This window comes from Arachis stenosperma, chromosome 6, assembly GCF_014773155.1.
Source record: "Arachis stenosperma cultivar V10309 chromosome 6, arast.V10309.gnm1.PFL2, whole genome shotgun sequence".
In the NCBI taxonomy this organism is placed as follows: domain Eukaryota; kingdom Viridiplantae; phylum Streptophyta; class Magnoliopsida; order Fabales; family Fabaceae; genus Arachis; species Arachis stenosperma.
This window is the reverse complement of record NC_080382.1, coordinates 9,334,606-9,353,535: the sequence shown is the minus strand read 5'-3', so window position 1 is coordinate 9,353,535 and position 18,930 is coordinate 9,334,606. Positions and strand designations below refer to the sequence as shown.

Genomic DNA, 18,930 nt, shown 5'->3' with positions numbered 1-18,930 from the left:
TTGTTGTTTTCAACTTTCTATTTAGACGAGAGTTTTGCAGAGCGAGAGAGCCGAATGCATGTCAATGATTACATTGATCAATTAATGCTACTAGGTACTAGGTACTAGCTACTACTACTGGGAAGGGAAATTTTGTACGATACACCACAATTATGCACCACATTTTTTATTTTTCAATTAGAAGTGATTAATAAACAATGACAGACGTAAAGGATTTTTTAATTTAAATTAAATAAATATAATATTTAGCGAAATGTGTAATATGTAGACAATTTATAATTTTAAAGGTTTTTTTGTCAGATGTGTATGTGTATTTACTATTTAAAATTGTCTGTATGTTATATATTTCAATAAATATTGTATTTATTTAATTTAAATAAAAAATTCATAAAAAGAAAGACAAAAAAAATGCATATATAAAAAGAAAAAGAATAAACCTTATTTTCGATAAAACTTATCTTTACATTTTTTGGCCAAACGAATAAAGGAAAAGCTTTCTAGAATCGAGTATAAAAATTTATTTCTAAACAGTATTTTGATTATAAAGAAAAAAAAATACCTAGGTTCTATATTTATTCTTTTTGGCCAAACCAGAAAGAAAGTTAATGTGCTACTTGTACCAGAAACATTTTTCAAAATAAAAAACTCGTGCATAGGGCTGAAAGTGAATCAAGCCGGTTCATGAGCTAACTCGAGTTTGACTCGATAATAGTTCAATAAGCTAAGTTTGTGAGCTAGTGAGCCAAGTTTGAGATTGGAATTGAGCTCATAAATTAAATGAGCTGAGCTTGAGCTTGGATAAGCTCAGCTCATTAACTCGTGAGTTGACTCAATTATATATATATATATAATTAATACACATATCCTATATGTATTTAATCTATACTTTTAATATTATATACATACATATGAAATAGTAATATATATATATATATATATATATATATTAATAATTTTAATTATTTAAAATTTTATATTTTTTTACATATAATTTTGATGTAGGACATAAATAAAAAATTTATAATTTATTGATATAAAATTATATATTATGTATTTATATTTCTATTATTTGAGCTAGCTCGTGAGCTCGAGCCAACTCGTGAGCTTTAAGTGAGCCGAGTTTGAGCTTAAAAAATAGACTCGATTGTTAATGAGTCGAGTCGTGAGTCAAGCTCAATTTTTGTGAGTCGAGCTTGAATTTGGTCTAACTCGGCTCACTTCCAGTTCTGTTGCCGTATGCAGAATTGAATTCTTGTTAAGTGATTGTTTACCATTTATTAACTATGCCATATGCCATATTTCGCAGGTTAAAATTATGAGTAATGTTATACATTTAAGTCTATTTATTAATTAAATCTAACTGAATTAAATAATAAGACTTAAAATAATATTAGTTATAAATAATTTTTATGTTAGACTAATTTAATTAAATTTAATTAATAAAAAGATTTAGATGTATAAAATTATTTTTTTATTTATTCTTTGGTATCAAAACCCTCGTTTGAAAAGGAGTATTGATTAGAATTTAGAAGTATTATATTGTCTTCCTCATATGAGATAAATGAGATTTTTTAGCCCCAAGAAGAGTAACAAAAAGGGGAAAAATTTGTATTGAGACTTGAGAGAGATAACTACAAACTTTAATCAAAATTAACTGATTCGTAGTAGTAGAGTCTAGATATAATTTAGCTAAAATTTTTGAATATTTAGGTCATATTGTATTATCTTGGCTTTTAAATATATGTGACATTAATTAAGTTGAAAATAAAAAATATGGAGTAATCAAAATAAAAAAATCTTTCAATAATTAAACAACTCTGATACTGATCTATCAGTCAAAAATAAAATTAAATTGAAAAAGAAATCTTTAAGGCTAAGCTGATAGCCGAGTCCAGTAAACAAAATATTAGAATCACAGCTACCGCGCGGTAGAGTTAGCAGCCGCCCGTTCTCGTTGCTGTGATTCTTCCGTCCTACTAAACCCATAAACCCTCCTCCGCCCATCTTCACTTAACAGTTAACGCTTCACACTTCATTCAACCACTGTTTATTAGTATTATAATAAGATAGGATTAAAAACTGAAGGATTAAACATATCACATGATCGTCGAGATCTGTTTTGATTGAATTCATCTCAGATCCGATATGTCGATCAGATTCGCCCTATGCTTATCGCTCTTCATCGCACTTCATTCTATTTCAGCTGCTTCTGCTGATTCCATCTATGGCTGCGGCGGCTTTGTCGAGGTAAACAAAGCAATCTACCTCTGCTTCTTTTTTTACTTGTAGATGCAATACATGGATCTGAATCTCTGCTTTTCTTTATATCAGCTGAATGTTATTTTGTTTTCTTATAGGCGAGCTCATCGCTAGTAAAATCGAGGAGGCAAAGTGATTCCAAATTGGATTATTCTCATGTCACGGTGAGTGCTTGTAAACTCTGTTGCAAACCTAAAACGAAGTGGAAACATAAAAATTATGCATATTATTTGTTTCAACAATATATATTTGTTATAGGTTGAGCTTCAAACAGTGGATGGACTGGTAAAGGATAGAACACAGTGTGCTCCAAATGGATACTACTTTATTCCAGTTTATGATAAGGTAAAACTTGCATGATCTTCGTGCTCCAAGTATTTATATATTCGATGCATTAGTCTGTTCTTCTCAATGCAAGTGTGTTCACTGTAGGGTTCCTTTGTAATTAAAATTAATGGACCTGAAGGATGGGCATGGGATCCAGAGAAGGTTAGTTATTTCTTGCTTATTATTGAATTTTCTTATGGGGATTTGTTTGTTTATTTTCTGCTTCATCTGTATGCATGATATGTTTATCTATTATATTTTCTGAATCTTGATAAAATTGAATATTTGATGCATGCTTATGGTCTATGTCACTCTGTTCTCCTCCATCCCTGTAGGTTCCAGTGGTGGTTGACGATAAAGGTTGTAATGGCAATGAAGATATCAATTTTCATTTCACAGGGTGGGTTATTGTTCTATTTTTCATTCACTCTTTTTCTTTTTCTTTTTTTAATTTTTGTTTTTAAGTTTAAAATTTCTATTTTCTTAACTTGATGATGCTCTGCCTTTTTAAATTACCTGCATAAGTTTCTGTTCTGTAGGTTTACTATATCTGGTAGAGTTGTTGGAGCTGTAGGTGGAGGAAGCTGTTCAGTTAAAAATGGTGGTCCTTCAAATGTAAAAGTTGAGCTATTGTCCCCTGCTGGGGATATTGTCTCTGCTGTCTTAACTTCTCCATCAGGGAATTACTTGTTTAAAAATATAATTCCAGGTAGGGAAGTTTTTTCTTTACTTCTGCTTAGATCTTTGTGTTTAAATTCTAATATCTTGTTTTGTGTGTGTGTGTGTGGGGGGGGGAGGGGCTCTTTGAACAAAGCTATTAAGAAGTCATGATTTTTTTTTTTTTTATATTTAACGGTTGGGTAAAAGTGATTCCGAGATTCAACATCATAAAATATGATGTTACTGTAGTTAAACAAGATTAATTGGTTGAGATTTGTGAATTGAGTAAGATAAGGATAATGGCCACGGAAAGAGAGGGGGGGGGGGGACCTGAGTCATATAACATGCTAATCAGGATGTTTAGATTGAATAAGTTGAAATGGAAATTCAGCTGATTGGATGCAAAAAATACATTGTGCGCATCCTGTGATAGTACCAATGTGACCGAAAGGTATTATCATTGGTCCAGAGGATTTGTTCGTAAAACAATTCATTTCTGTCATTATTCGTATTATTTCCGATTCTCCTTCTAGTTGTGGTTCCAACATATGGGAAATACATCTGATGTGCAGGAAAATATGAACTACGAGCTTCAAGTCCTAATATGAAAGTTGAAGTTAAAGGTTCAACCCAGGTCTGAATTATTATTTTATGTTGCTGTATTTTGGCATTTTGTTTGTGTTAATACCCATGCTTTCCTGTGTCAAATTTAATTTCATAATGCATTTAATGAGCTTCAATATGCTGCTTGCAATGTTTCTAATAATGTGCTTCTTGCAGGTGGAGTTGGGCTTTGGAAATGGTGTAGTTGACGATGTGTTCTTTGTCCCTGGGTATAGTATCAGTGGTTTTGTTGTTGCTCAGGTAATGTTTTCTAAAGGGACTCGTGTATGTTGATTTCTGTATTATCACTTGAACTATTAATCCTATATGATAATTTAGTGAAGAATGCCGTTTATATGCGTGACATATAGAATCAAGACTAAATTATTGATTACCCCAAATGCTTCATATATTCAATTATACATATATCTATGAGTGAGTTGAGGGTAGCTCTCAGTCAACTTGAACTTCCAAAACAATGTCGTGGTTTTGTTTTTTCTACTTGACGGTTTAATTGAATCATTTCTCTTGTAATGGTTTCTTTTATTTTGGTTCTTCCTTTTACAGGGAAATCCAATATTAGGGGTACATGTTTTCCTATATTCAGATGATGTTTCTGAGGTAGAATGTTTACAAGGTTCTCCAAATGGTCCACGAGAAGGGGTAGCTCTCTGTCATGCTGTGTCCGATGCTGATGGAAAGTTCACATTCAATTCTGTACCTTGTGGTAACTCACTTTTTAAATGCTTATTCTCTTTTCTCCTCCTTTGGTGTGTGCCATTGTGGATTTTAATTTTTTTTTCTGCTCTAGTTGGAGCACTCTTTAGAATTTCTGACACACGTATATTATTTCCCAGTATTATTTCCATCATGCTTTTTAGTTTGTGCATTTAACTTTTGAACCAATGACAATCTATAATTATGTATGTGGAAAGATATAATTTAGTTTTTCAAGGTTTTGGAAACTTCACAATGCACCTGTCTGTTGCCATTTTCTCTCTTGGTTGATGATAGAGTGAAACTTCACTTCAATTTTTTTTTTTTTTTTTCTTGTGTTGATTATTTGTCATTTTGTATTGTATGAAAATTTCTTGTTATTATCACCTGCTACTACAACCTATTGCTTAAATGGGTGCTCACCCTTCTTATTAATCTACAGGAAGTTATGAACTCGTACCTTACTATAAGGGTGAAAATACAGTATTTGATGTTTCACCGTCCAGCGTCTCGGTTAATGTTAAGCATCAACATGTAACGGTGCCTCAGAAATTCCAGGTAAAATATATAGATGAAAATGTAGCATGTACATACCATCTTTTTAGTTTCTTTCTTTGGCATTCAAAAAGTAAACAAAAGGTCCATCACTGTGGTAAAACTAATTATTTAATGATGCATCACTGAAAATGCTGATGAAAAAATTTGCTTGCTATCAGTTATAAAAGTTCATATTGCCTCTGAGAAGATATGAAAAAATATAAGAGAAACCAAACTGGAAAAGAATTGCAAATGAAAATTTTGAATTGCTAAACATCTAGGTGTCAAATATATATATGACTACTTGGACTATTTGGTTGGAGCGTAATGCACGCAACTTCAACGACAGATTTTTTGACAAGCATGTTTTATGGGATAGAATTAGACGCCTAGCATCTAGTTGGTGTAAAGCTCGTGATCTTCATAGGGGACTTGCCCTCTTGGTCATGTTAGATTGGAAAGCTATGCTTTATAGATAAATCTTTGTTTTTTTTGCTTTTGCTTTTGTGTATGGGTTCCTTTATCCCCCAATTTGTATTATCCTTCTCTTTACTTTTAATAAATTCTTCTTTTTATCAAAAAAATAAATAAAAATACTTAGTATGTTGTCACAAGTTTGTGGTAACAATGATCGTATTTGAATTTTACTCTGTTTTTTGTGTTCTGGTTTTTTCAATTATCTGTTTATGTCAATTATTATTACAGGTAACTGGGTTTTCTCTTGGAGGCCGTGTGGTTGATGGAAATGAAATGGGAGTGGAGGGTGTTAAAATCATAGTGGATGGTCATGACAGGTCTATTACGGATAATCAAGGATATTATAAGCTTGATCAGGTATCAAAGTAGAGTCTTGTGTGTGTGTGTGTGTTTGTTTGTTTCCTCCCCTTACCTATGTTTTTGAACTTCTTAGGTGACATCCAAGCATTATACCATTGAAGCCAAAAAGGAGCATTACAAATTCAGGAAGTTGGAGAATTATATGGTAAATTATAGCATTAACATCATATTAGATTTATTTGAGTTCAATAGATTGCTCTAGTGGTAACATGATAAATAAATTCTCAATTGTTGATAAAAGCATGAAATTTAGCATTGATACTTTGTGTAATGAATACCGTCGCTATCATAGCACTTTTCTTAAGGATTGCTTTCATGATCAGGTTTTGCCAAATATGGCTTCAATAGAAGACATTAATGCCATTTCATATGACCTTTGTGGCTCAGTTAGGTCAGTTAGTGGTGGTCCGAAAGCCAAGGTATGCTTCTTCTCTCATTTATTTATTACAGTGATATTCGCATGTTAAATTATTAATGAAAGCTGATCTTTTGTTAATTGTAATAGGTGGCTTTGACTCATGGACCTGAGAATGTGAAACCACAAAAGAAGCAAACAGATGGAAATGGAAGATTCTGCTTTGAGGTATGTTTGCTCAACGAGCCATAGTTTAGTCATTTCCCCCCTCCCTTTGTTGAGGTCCTCGAGTTATCATGTGGATATGTGGATACGTTTAACTAAAGGCGAAAGGAAGCAGTGGCTTAGGATGGCAAATGAGAGTTTCTACAGTATGGTCTGAGTGTTTTAGATTTTATTGCCAGTTAACTAGTTTAGGAAGCAGCATGTTACCTTTGCGATATGTCTCAATTTTGTTGTATTTTTGTATCCTATGGTCACAAGCTTTGATAAGGAATTTTCTGAAATTTAGGACTATGCAATTTGTGATAATTATCTTTTTAAATGAGCTATACAGGGGACGACAGAAAGCAATAACCACGTATAAGAGAAACCTGAGAATTTGTGGTTGCAGATTTGGGCTAACTATTTATTTGTTCTTCTAATTTGCTATATAGTTCTTTTTTTGAACAAATAGAATATAAAAAGTGATAAGTTTTGGAGGGATTCTGGCTAGGTAGTGCAATCTTATATCAAACATCGTTCAAATGTTAAAATAATAAGTAAAAAACAACAGCTAATTTTCAGTGCTTGCAGTTCGTTAAACAACAATGTTCTGTGAATAGGTGTCCAAATTATGTTTACCTTATAAAATATCAACTAAGTGATAAAAATTGTTTTATTGTTTCTTTATTTTTGCATTTAGAGCATTGATAGATCCCTGGTATTGAGGGGTGTGTTTTGAGGAAGGTTAGAAAGATGGGGTATGGTAAGGATTTGCTCACACTTCTGGTAAGGGTAAGATGGGAAGTTTCAAGGCTAACCTATAGCATAAGAGAATGGCAACACCGTAATGGAAAATGAGCGAGGGGGAAAATTCATTTATAGGTGAATGGGAATAAATGCAAAGAGAATGAAGAGAAGAGGAATGGCTGGTAGGCAATCCCTTGCGAATCTTGGGGCCTGTGGGTGGGAAGGGATCAGATCCATAGAGCCTCTGCATTGTCTCTATCATTTTTTCTGCTTCTTTATTTATTTATTTATTGGGTATTTTCTCTGAATGAGTAAGAGGAAGTTTTCTTCTGTGATTTGCTCGGAATTATTCCCACATCCTGTAGTCAAATATATGATTCCTTAGTTGTATTTGCTGAATTGTTATTTTTCCAGCCTTAATACTGACATGTAACATGTTTGTTTATTTTTTAGGTTGTGCCTGGTGAATATCGGTTATCAGCTATTGCTGAGAATGCTCCTGGGCTCATGTTTATGCCGTCATATATTGATGTTGTGGTCAAAAGTCCATTGTTAAATGTAGAATTTTCACAGGTAATTTTTCATAGATACTAACTATAGGGTGTCTTTCAAGCTTGTTAGTTCTTTTTTTTTTAATTTATTTTTTATGTTATAATCTCTATTCTATTAAGTGCATACTGCAATCTAATGCTCAAAATCTATAAATTAGTCCTTTGTCAACATACTTGAGCATGAATGATCCATCATCTGGATGTGTTACTCATGGGATATAACTAATATTTATGTGGTTATTCTGAGCCAAAGGCCCACTGCTTATAAGGGAAAATAGAATGTTGTGATTTTGCATGCATTACAAATCTCAATATAATTCCCTATATTGTTGACTTTTATTTGATTCCTTAAAATTTCTTTCATTTCCTTTGAGAATCCTTTTTCCTTCTTCTCACAGGGGCCATGATTTAGGCCCTGATTCAGTATAATATCATTTTTTTCCTTTTCCTGATAAACATGTTTTATTCTGATTTGGTGCTGGATGATTGTAGGCTCTGGTCAATATTCGCGGTGCTGTATCCTGCAAGGAGAAATGTGGTCCATCTGTATCTGTTACTCTTGTCAAGGTTGACAAACATAATGAAGATAGAAAGACAATTAAATTGACCACCGAGAGTAGTGAATTTCTGTTTTCAGATGTTATTCCTGGAAAGTATAGACTTGAGGTTTGTCCTCTTTTACATTTCCATTTAAATTTGTGTATTTTATCTAACCCAATTAGCATTCTTATTGGCTTTTAAAATTCTATTGCATGAAGACTTGTCTTTTCAAATAATTTTCTACTTTGGTTTCAATATAAGTTGTTTGTTGAACTGTTCTGATTCATGTGGTGTTACCCCCCTTCTTTTGCTGTTTGATAATTGTTGTTTTAGGTCAAACATAGTTCCCCTGAAGCAGTGACTTCAAAGGATGATTGGTGCTGGGAGCAGAGCTTCATTGATGTAAATCTTGGAGCTGAGGACTTAGAAGGAATTACATTTGTTCAGAAAGGCTACTGGGTCAATATTATCTCAACTCATAATGTTGATGGTTACTTGACTCAACCCGATGGGTCAAATGTGAATTTGAAGATCAAGGTATTGTGTCTGACAATTGTAGTCCATATTAGTTATGTCATGAAATTGCAGCTTCACAAAGTTCATTTTCTATTCTTTGCAGAAAGGTTCCCAGAAAATATGTGTGGAATATCCAGGAGTACATGAATTTAAATATGTAGACTCGTGTGTCTTCTTTGGGAGCTCATCTGTGAAAATTGATACATCTGTTCTGTCGGTATGGACAACTCAGACACAGCTATATTTTTGGTTAATTGATGTGGATTATTTCTTTGTGGTATTTTATTCCAATGTGTTTGAATTAATTTTTTGTAGCCTGTCCATCTAAAAGGAGAGAAGTATCTTCTTAAAGGACAAATAAATGTGCAGCCCAGCTCACTTGATTCATTACCCAAGAGCATAGTTGTGGACATTAAAAATGGTGGAGCTGGTGGTGTTGATTCTGCTACAGCCAAACTTAAATCCCATGAAAAAGATCAAACAAATACTGCTATCTACGAGTACTCTTTTTGGGCTAATCTTGGAGAAAAGCTTACCTTTATTCCTCGGGACTCAAGGTACAACTTTCTGGTTGGTTTTTCAAATGGTATTTGATTAAATATCTATTTTAGTAGAAGGCTTTCAATAGAAAGAGGTAGGATCAAAACAAGATCATTTGTGTGAATACACACTAGAGATTCTAACTATCTCATGACATCTGTCTATTTATTGAAAGAGGACGGACTGCATACAGCCTTTAATAAATGAAGTTCATGAAATTGCAGTTTGACATTTACATCCTTCAATCCCATACAACATTAAGGTCTTACGGGATTGAATACTTTCCATTTGTGCTCCTATGTTATCGAATGTTGACAGTAAAAACCTTACAAGGCAATGTCGCAGAGATTAGAATGTTTCATTATACAAGTGAGAACACTAGATAAGATAGAACTAGCAATATATGCACGATATATTGCATTAAGCAATACATGCATTGAAGAAGATGGTAAAGTCTTACCTTAGGTTGTTTAAATACATGAAGAGAATACTTAGAGAAAACCCTACGATAAGAGGTGATCAGATGGAGAACACCTCATTAATCTAGAGGTCGAAATTTATCAAGAAAATATGAAACTAATAAGAATGACTTTAATTTAAACACCTTATCTATAGACATGAGTTATGATAAGATAGGATGGTCTATTGGTCTAGTTTGATTTATGCAGCCAACCCCACCTGATTTATGCTTGACTGCATCTGCTGATGTTGTAACTAGTTATTCCCTTACTTCATTCCTTCCCCTCCTCAGTCTTTAGGTCAAACAAAGTTGACTGCATGTGCCAAATTTGTATTGTTGACTTATTCTTTTGGTTTGTTTACAGGAATGATGGGGAGAAAAAACTTCTGTTTTACCCTAGAGAGCATCATGTAAGTATTAAAAGATACATATGTGTAAACACCATTCCTTGGGACAATCACTAAAATTTTCATTTGAAAATTCCATTTCCTCAGATATCAGTGGCAGATGATAATTGTCAAACTTATATTCCTACGTTTTCTTCTCGACCGGGAGTATATATTGAAGGATCAGTTTCTCCTCCTCTTTCTGGAGTCCATATCAAGCTTGTTGCAGCTGGAGAGAGTAGCATTACTGCACTTAAAAGTGGTGAAATAGTACTTGAAACATCAACTGGGGCTGATGGCACCTTTGTGGCAGGTCCTCTGTATGATGATGTTGGTTACAATGTTGAAGCCTCAAAGGTAGTTATATTATTATCATTATTATACCTTTTTTCAGGATATATACACGAAGAATACAAAAGAATAAAATAAAAAAGAAAGGAGAGAGTAAAAGGGATTTTGTTTTTTTTTTTTTTAACAACAAAAGATAATTTACCAATAAAGTAAAGGTTTCCAATCTCAACATATTTGCCACGGAAATCCCTCCAAAAAAATCATGAGCTTTAGGCCAAAATAGAAGCCAAATATGAAATTTATACTACAACACCAGAGCTATGTCAAACTACCTACAGTAAAGGTCAAATTAGAAATAATATTTTAAGTGGTGTTGGCTGTTTCTATGCATTTCCATGATGGTTGTGTTGATAGTTCTCGTTCTTGCCCAAACAGATTGTCAATAGTTTCCAATTTCATCTGAAAGCGTGGTGTGCTAAAAAATGGAGGAAAATCACATAAATAAACATTTTCATATCATAATTTGTACTGTACAATTTTCTTATTATATTATCACCAATCAGCTTCCCTTTTATTAATACCAATTGTTATACTTTGCACTAAATGTACAAGGCATGTTGTTTTATTTTGTTTTTCCCATTGTTGCCATTATGTTTTCTTACGTTTATTCCTGGGAAAAGGCTTAGTTGTTGTTTTTCTTTTTTTTTTATATGCAGCCTGGCTATCATTTAAAACAAGTTGGACCTTATTCCTTTAGTTGTCAGAAGCTTAGTCAAATTTCAGTGCGTATACATCACAAGGATGATGTTAGAGAACCCATTCCTTCTGTTCTGCTATCTTTGAGTGGTGACAATGGTTATAGAAACAACTCGGTATCTGGTGATGGAGGGTCATTCCTGTTTGATAATTTGTTTCCTGGAACATTCTATTTGCGTCCTGTTTTGAAGGTACTTCTCTGAACATAACTCTTGTGGTATTTCATTTTACTACCATTCTGTTATACTTGATTACATGACTTTGCTATCAGTATGTCCTGGTTCATGTGCTTCTGCACTTGCAATTAACAATGTAATTTGTTTCGTTCACGATCAAAGAAGATTGTTTTAGGAGCCTGATTATGCTTGACCAAAGAAACAAAATGAGAAAAAGAAATGGATAGCTGAAGATTGTTTTCGGCCCTGTTGTGTTGCTTTCTTGTAGAGAGCATCTTCATGTGTTCTTGTGCAGCTCAATAAGTTGTATCTCTAGGCTTGTATTAAGTTGTTGCTGTTTTCTGGCATCCTCGTGTTTGTAAAATATAAGGACTTTCCTAAAAAGTTTATGATTATTGAGATTTTGTGGGTGCTCATCTCTGTGTAGTGATCAACTGCCTTATTCAGCTTTATTTAATCACATTTCCTAGGAGTATGCTTTCTCACCTTCAGCACAGGCAATAGAGCTTGGAGGAGGGGAATTTAAAGAAGTTGTTTTTCAGGCGACTCGTGTAGCATACAGGTTTGAATACATTATTTCACCCTAGAAACTTTCCTACTATTCCCATCTTTTCACTTTCCAATTTGGGCATACTTCTATTCTGGAAGATGCTGAGTTATATCTACTCTTGCAGTGCTACTGGCTTCGTCACACTGTTGTCTGGCCAGCCCAAAGGAGGAGTGTCAGTTGAAGCTCGGGCAGAGTCAAAAGGTTATTTTGAGGAAGCTGTGACAGATTCTTCTGGGAATTACCGTCTCAGAGGACTACTGCCTGATACAGTCTATGCTGTTAAAGTAGCTAAAAGGGATGTTCTAGGCAGTTCAAACATAGAGCGTGCTTCTCCTGATTCTATTCCTGTCAAGGTTGGTCATTTGTAGCTATCTTTCTTGGCTTTTCCGTCAATGTGAATATCCTATAATGCCAACTTGTTGGCTGATGTTTCCAGGTTGGAACTGAGGATATCAGGGGTTTAGATTTCGTAGTTTTTGAGGAGCCAGAAATTACAATTGTTAGTTGCCATGTTGAAGGAAATGGTACTAAGGAACTGCATAAACACCTGATGGTAGAAATTAAGTCAGCTAGTGACCCAAATAAGATAGAGTCTGTCTTCCCCCTACCAATTTCTAACTACTTTCAAGTGAAGGGTTTATCTAAAGGCAGACACCTTCTGCAACTCCGGTCTGGCCTCCCTTCGAGTTCCCTTAAATTTGAATCCGACATCATTGAGGTAGATTTGGAGAAAGATACTCAAATCCATGTAGGCCCACTGAGATACAAGATCGACGATCAGATGAAGCAGGTTTCCTCTTGTCACCACCTTTTCCTTATTTATAAAAATTCATCATTTTCCTTCTGTTGCTATGGCACTTATTGTTTCATTCTTTCCTCTTCTGCAATGCAGGAGCTGACGCCCGCACCAGTATTCCCTCTTATAGCTGGATTATTTTTCATTGCACTATTCCTCAGCATTCCAAGGTAGGTTTCATGTATTCTTTTTCATTGGGTAACTAGTTTTGGACTTGGATTCTATGGCGATTTATCTTTATTGATCTCCTTATCCTTATTGTGTATGAAGATTGAAGGATCTGTATCAAGCAACTGTAGATATACCCACACCAGGACTCACTGCTACTTCAAGAAAGGACACAAGGAAGACAACGATGCGGAAGAAGACATATTAGATTCCCTTTCCTACTGCAGATGGCATGCATGGTAGTTATAACTGCACTTGGTAGAGTTAGTTTTTCTGCGTTCACGTTCTCTGGTAGGTTGAGATGTCTGTTTTTATTATTCTGGAGAGGCAACAGGGAAATAGAAGAATGTAATTATTAATTTTTTGTTACATGGTAGTACGCTATTTCTAACTTCTCGTTCAAGGAGCAAATGCATATAGAAGCCATATGTATTTGTTGCTTGGGATTTTTTTTGCAGCAAGGCAAAGGTGTTAAGCTTCAACATTTTGACCAAAGAATTAGGTTTTCCAATTTTGTTACTAATGAATCGGTGCTGCTCGTTACATGCATCATGTATTTTCTGCATTTAATGGGAAATTAAATTATTCAAGTTAGTTTAACATAGATTTCTATCTATATCGAGCTCTCTTGCTGGAAACAAGGATTTTACTGTCAGATCATTGAATTTCTTTTTGGCTGAACATTGAATTTATATGGTATCCTATTATACATACGAATTATTTTGACTTGATTATTATAAAATTTATAACACCAATATATATGATCACAAAAAATTATTACAAGCTGTAAATCTCTTAAGGATATAGTTTTTATAGTATAAAAGGGAATTTTTAACCAAAGTTAAATTTTGCAAAATATTACGATGTATTTATGTATAAATATAGATGTTTTTTAATTTATTTAAAAATATATATTTTATATTTTAATATATATTTTGGATGAATGACTAATTTAATAGTTAATTTTTTGTGTATATTTAATATAGTTGTAAATTTTAAGGTTAAGCTAAATTTATTCAATTCTCATTAAATTTTAAAATAAAAATATTATTTGTACGTGAAAATTAGTTACTAAATTAATTATTAATATAAAATATATATTAGAATATAAATAATATGTTAAAAATGAATTAAATAATATATATTTATATATAAATATATGGTAGTTTATTTTGATAGTTAATTATAGTGTATATCTAATATAGTTTATTTTAAAAATATTGTAATTCTTTTCCCGGTATTATGATGTTGCTTGTTTAAATACATACAAGCTAAAACTTACTTTTATCTTAGTTCTTAAGCTATGACTCATAATTAAAATAAGATAGGCACAGCTCACTCCGTTTTTCTTATTTTCTGTGTGATTTTTTTTAGGAAATTAATTTTTCTTTCAATCAACAAAGTGAATAAAGGTTAAAGGAGGGAAAAAATATTTAAAAAGAGAAAATATTGGTTGATTATTAGCTGATTTAAATTTTTACCTTTTTTTCTTATTATGCATCAGAAATTCAGCCATGATAAGGTTTAACTTTCATTTGGTTTTGAGGACTAACAGTTCTCTTTTCCCTTATAAAAACTGCCGTGAGATGTTGCTTCAAGAGATGATTAAGAGGAGGAATACGTACTTCCGAACGTTGTCACATTTTACATACATTTTGTTGGTCTCTGACATGAAATGTAGGGTTTAATCAATTAATATTATATTTTTATCCTTCATTGTCAATTTTAATTGAGTACCATTCGGAACTTGCAAATGAAGTGAAAGGCAAGCTTGCTCTTTTAACAAAGCTCGTCATGCATAGAATATACTAAGTGCTTATTTTGGGTAATGTATTCGTTGGTGCTTTCACATTTAAACACACCCCACTAACTACAAAGAGCATGACTTGACCCTTTACGTTGCAATTCACTGTCACTGAAGCATACACAACATTGCATTGATAACCAGATGTGCGAAGTGTGGCGAAGTGTATGTGAAAGTATATGAATGCGTTGACGAACTTGCCATAATTGAGGGATAGTGTTACGATGTGTCAATAGCATAGCGTGTATTAAGGGCACGTAACACGCTTTATTGGGCAAGTTAATGGAGAATTACATGTAGTGCTTAGGATCGGAGTTACAAACTTGCCTGCAAGTAAATGTGACAGCCAAATTCTACATAAATTGAAGGTGTAACGACACGTATATTTTAGTGTATATAAAATCATGGCGGCAGAAGCACTAACTATGGTCGAGATTTCGAGTGCAATTACAGGTTGCAGCAGGGGCCAATGGATCATCAGCTATACGTAAAACAAAGCTAGTAGAAAATTCTCGGAACCTAAGTGCCAGTCACTACATCATTACCTTCCACTGGAACCTCTCTACTATAAATACCGTTGCTCATCAAATCAAATCCCATCATCGAACTGCAAGCATTTTCCAATCTACTTGATTTTCCCTCTTCCCCGAACATATTCTCTTATCAGATTTTAGTTAGATTCTTTCACTTCGTAGCAAATATGGCCACATTCTCACGCAACTTCAAATTGCATGTTTTCTTATTGTTGATTGTTATGGTCATTGGAATAGAAGCGCGGAATATCCAATATTTTTGTGGTGGCTATGGAAAAGGTGGTGGTGAAGAAGGTGGAAGTTTTGGTGGTGGTGGTAGTGACAAAGGAGGAGGAGGAGGTGGTGGTGGTCAATTTGGTGGAGGAGGAGGAGGTGGATTTAGTGGAGGTGGAGGTGGTGGTGTAGGTGGAGGTGGAGGTGGAAGTTTTGGTGGAGGAGCAGGAGGAAGAGGAGGTGGTGATGGTGGTGCAGGTGGTGGGGGAAGCGTGGGAGTTGGTGTAGGTGCAGGAGGTGGTGCTGGTGTTGGTGGTGGAGGTGGTGCAAGTGGAGGAGGAGGTGGAAGTTTCGGTGGAGGAGGAGGAGGAAGAGGAGGTGGTGGTGGTGGTGCAGGTGGTGGGGGAAGCGTGGGAGTTGGTGTAGGTGCAGGAGGTGGTGCTGGTGTTGGTGGTGGAGGTGGTGCAGGTGGAGGAGGAGGTGGTCGAGTTGGTGGAGGTGGAGGTGGTGGTGCTGGAGCTGGTGTTGGTGCAGGTGGAGGTGCTGGAGTTGGTGTAGGTGGAGGAGGAGGTGCTGGTGTTGGCGGAGGTGGAGGTGGAGGTGGACGAGTTGGTGGTGGTGCAGGTGGAGGTGCTGGGGCCGGTGTTGGTGCAGGTGGAGGTGCTGGAGTTGGTGTAGGTGGAGGAGGAGGTGCCGGTGTTGGTGGAGGTGGAGGTGGAGGTGGACGAGTTGGTGGTGGTGGAGGTGGAGGTGCTGGGGCTGGTGTTGGTGCAGGTGGAGGTGCTGGAGTTGGTGTAGGTGGAGGAGGAGGTGCTGGTGTTGGCGGAGGTGGAGGTGGAGGTGGACGAGTTGGTGGTGGTGCAGGTGGAGGTGCTGGGGCCGGTGTAGGTGGCGGGGGAGGTGCAGGTCTTGGTGCAGGTGTAGGTGGAGGTGTTGGAGTTGGTGCTGGTGGCGGTGCTGGTGTAGGTGGAGGAGGAGGTGCAGGTGCAGGTGGTGGTGGTGGCGGCGGCGGCAGAGTTGGTGGCGGTGGAGGCGGTGGCGTTGGGGCTGGAGCTGGTGGAGGAGGAGGTGCTGGGATTGGAGCAGGTGGTGGTGCTGGGGTTGGTGTAGGTGCAGGTGCAGGAGGAGGAGCTGGTGCAGGAGGAAGAGGTGGTGGAGGTGGAGGTGGTCGAGGTGGTGGTGGTGCTGGTGGAAGTGGTCGAGGGGGTAGCGGGGGAGGTGGAGGTGGAAGAGGTGGTGGTGGAGGAGGTGGGGGTGCGGGTGCGGGTGCAGGGGCAGGTGCTGGTGTTGGTGGTGGTGCCGGTGCCGGTGCTGGCGGCGGTGTAGGTGTAGGAGGAGGGGGTGGCGCTGGAGTTGGAGGGGGGGCTGGTGGAGGTGCAGGAGCTGGGGCTGGTGGTGGTGGAGGTGGAGGTGCCGGTCTAGGTGCAGGGGGAGGGGTTGGAGTTGGTGGAAGTGTTGGAGTTGGTGTCGGTGCAGGCGGAGGTGCCGGTCTTGGTGCAGGCGGAGGCGCCGGTGGAGGTGCAGGGGCTGGTGGAGGTGCAGGGGCTGGTGGAGGAGCAGGTGTTGGGGCAGGTGGAGGTGCTGGGGTTAGCGCAGGTGTTGGTGTAGGAGCAGGGGCTGGTGTTGGCGCAGGAGGTGGTGCCGGAGCCGGAGCCGGAGCCGGAGCCGGTGCCGGGGGTGGTGCCGGTACAAATGGCAGAAGAAATAACAGAATCAAAGGAAACGAGGGAAAATTTTAAACAAAAGAAAGCTTAGTAAAATGGTCCATTGATGTAATATATAAATGACGGGAACATTGTATTGTTAATGAATAAGACATGGCCCATGATCATGTATTAATATTGTTGTAGAAATGTTATGTTTGTCGTATCTTACAGAATTGATTATGAGACCGTAAAAATTAAAATTGGTTATCTTTTTGTATGTTTATCCTCGTTTTCTCGATGGATTATAATAAGTAACGACAAATCTTCCATTGCTACGTTGTTACGCATGCATGCGTTATTAATTTGGTTGGATATATTATTTAGGAAATATTTTTATTGTCTAATCGATTACTAAAAAAGTATTTATACATTAAAATTAATTATTAATTATATTTAAGGTATATTTATATTCTATTATATATTTTTATATAAATAACTTATTTTAATAATATATTAAATTTTAATTATTAAAAAATATTTAAAAAAATATTTTAAACGTTTTGTTTAATTATTCCCTTAATTTTAATATATACATAACATAATCGATTATAAATGAATATAAGAATAACTAGTCCATTATGCTGATCCTCCTTTTGCTATACGTGATCTAAGTTTCGTGATGTCTTCTAGTTAGATATATTTTTATATTTTTTAAATTAAATAACAATTTTTAACTTTTTTTTAATAAGTTAGATATTACTTTTTATACATTATAAGTTTATAACAATCACTAAATCATAAATGATCATAATGAGGGAATATTAGCAATCCAGCCTTCTTTGTCAATATAAGAGATGTCCAAGAATTGATGAAGGCCAGAGGGGCTTAGATGTTTCGTCCATGGCACACGATGCGATGTGTTTGCTCCTGGTCCTGCGTTTCCCTCTTCTACAAACGTTATCTTTGATCTGCAATAATAATTATATTCATTTCAGGGTTTATGATTTATCATAATTATTTTATGTATATACTAAAATCCGTTATTAAAATTAATTTTAATTCATTTTTAATTATATTTTATAATTAAAATATAGTTATATTATATTACTAATTTAATAATTAAAATTGAAATGAAGTATTTCTCTCCAAAATTAATAAACTCTATTTTTCTATTTTCTTATCTACTTCTGTCTCTTTCTCTATTTTTCTCTCTCCTTCACACTTTATATATAACTTATAATTTATATTTTATATTACTAATTTAATAAACAAAAATGTGTAAAAAATATTCTTTCGTTATAATTAAAATAAAAATTTTTTCCTTCAAAATTAACAAACTCTTTTTCTCATTTTTCTTATCTTTCTTTCTCATTCTTTGTCTCTCTCTATCTTTTGATGATTTTATAAAAATAAAATTAATAAAATAATATAATTTAAATAAATTCATAAAATTATAAAAAATATATTAAATTTATAATTAAAAAAATAAATTCATAATATTATTCACATAATAAATATATTATTATTATATATATTTTTTAATTTTTTATTTAGTTTTAATTTTTTACTAGTTATTTTTTTAATTTATATTTTCACTTCTTTTTTTTTTCAAATCTTTATTACATATAATTTATAAAAAATATTAATGTTGTGATTAATAATTAGAATTAAGATTTAATTTATTTCAAAAACAATTGATATTGAGTTAAGTTTATAATTATTAAGATAAATTTTTTTTACTAATATCTAATTTTATAT

General features: G+C 35.0%; 2 protein-coding genes across 2 annotated transcripts; both read left to right on the top strand.

Moving 5' to 3' along the window:
• The first annotated feature begins 1,881 nt into the window (after positions 1–1,881).
• LOC130932726 (uncharacterized) lies at positions 1,882–13,592 on the top strand. Its single transcript, XM_057862134.1, has 27 exons — positions 1,882–2,247; positions 2,358–2,423; positions 2,518–2,604; positions 2,692–2,748; positions 2,922–2,986; positions 3,126–3,295; positions 3,819–3,880; positions 4,027–4,110; positions 4,417–4,576; positions 5,009–5,124; positions 5,809–5,937; positions 6,014–6,085; positions 6,264–6,359; positions 6,446–6,523; positions 7,700–7,819; positions 8,290–8,463; positions 8,671–8,874; positions 8,957–9,070; positions 9,169–9,410; positions 10,218–10,263; positions 10,348–10,596; positions 11,247–11,477; positions 11,933–12,024; positions 12,137–12,365; positions 12,449–12,802; positions 12,905–12,978; positions 13,079–13,592. The coding sequence occupies exons 1-27, from the start codon at positions 2,146–2,148 to the stop codon at positions 13,182–13,184; spliced, it is 3,579 nt and encodes a 1,192-aa protein (XP_057718117.1). The 5' UTR covers positions 1,882–2,145; the 3' UTR covers positions 13,185–13,592.
• A 1,888-nt stretch (positions 13,593–15,480) lies between these two features.
• Positions 15,481–17,265, top strand: LOC130933611 (glycine-rich cell wall structural protein). The gene is made up of 2 exons (XM_057863234.1): positions 15,481–15,628; positions 15,719–17,265. Exons 1-2 carry the CDS (start codon positions 15,481–15,483, stop codon positions 17,263–17,265), a joined length of 1,695 nt encoding a protein of 564 aa, XP_057719217.1.
• The last annotated feature ends 1,665 nt before the right edge of the window (positions 17,266–18,930 follow it).

What these genes read in the sequence shown, in the direction of transcription:
- LOC130932726 (XM_057862134.1), top strand. Translation starts at nt 2,146, where the DNA reads ATGTCGATCAGATTCGCCCTATGCTTATCGCTCTTCATCGCACTTCAT. An exon ending in ATGGAAGATTCTGCTTTGAG is followed by an intron (nt 6,524 to 7,699) that starts GTATGTTTGCTC and finishes TTTATTTTTTAG; the next exon opens with GTTGTGCCTGGTGAATATCG. An exon ending in ATTTGCGTCCTGTTTTGAAG is followed by an intron (nt 11,478 to 11,932) that starts GTACTTCTCTGA and finishes CACATTTCCTAG; the next exon opens with GAGTATGCTTTCTCACCTTC.
- LOC130933611 (XM_057863234.1), top strand. Translation starts at nt 15,481, where the DNA reads ATGGCCACATTCTCACGCAACTTCAAATTGCATGTTTTCTTATTGTTG. An exon ending in TGGAAGTTTTGGTGGTGGTG is followed by an intron (nt 15,629 to 15,718) that starts GTAGTGACAAAG and finishes GTGGTGGTGTAG; the next exon opens with GTGGAGGTGGAGGTGGAAGT.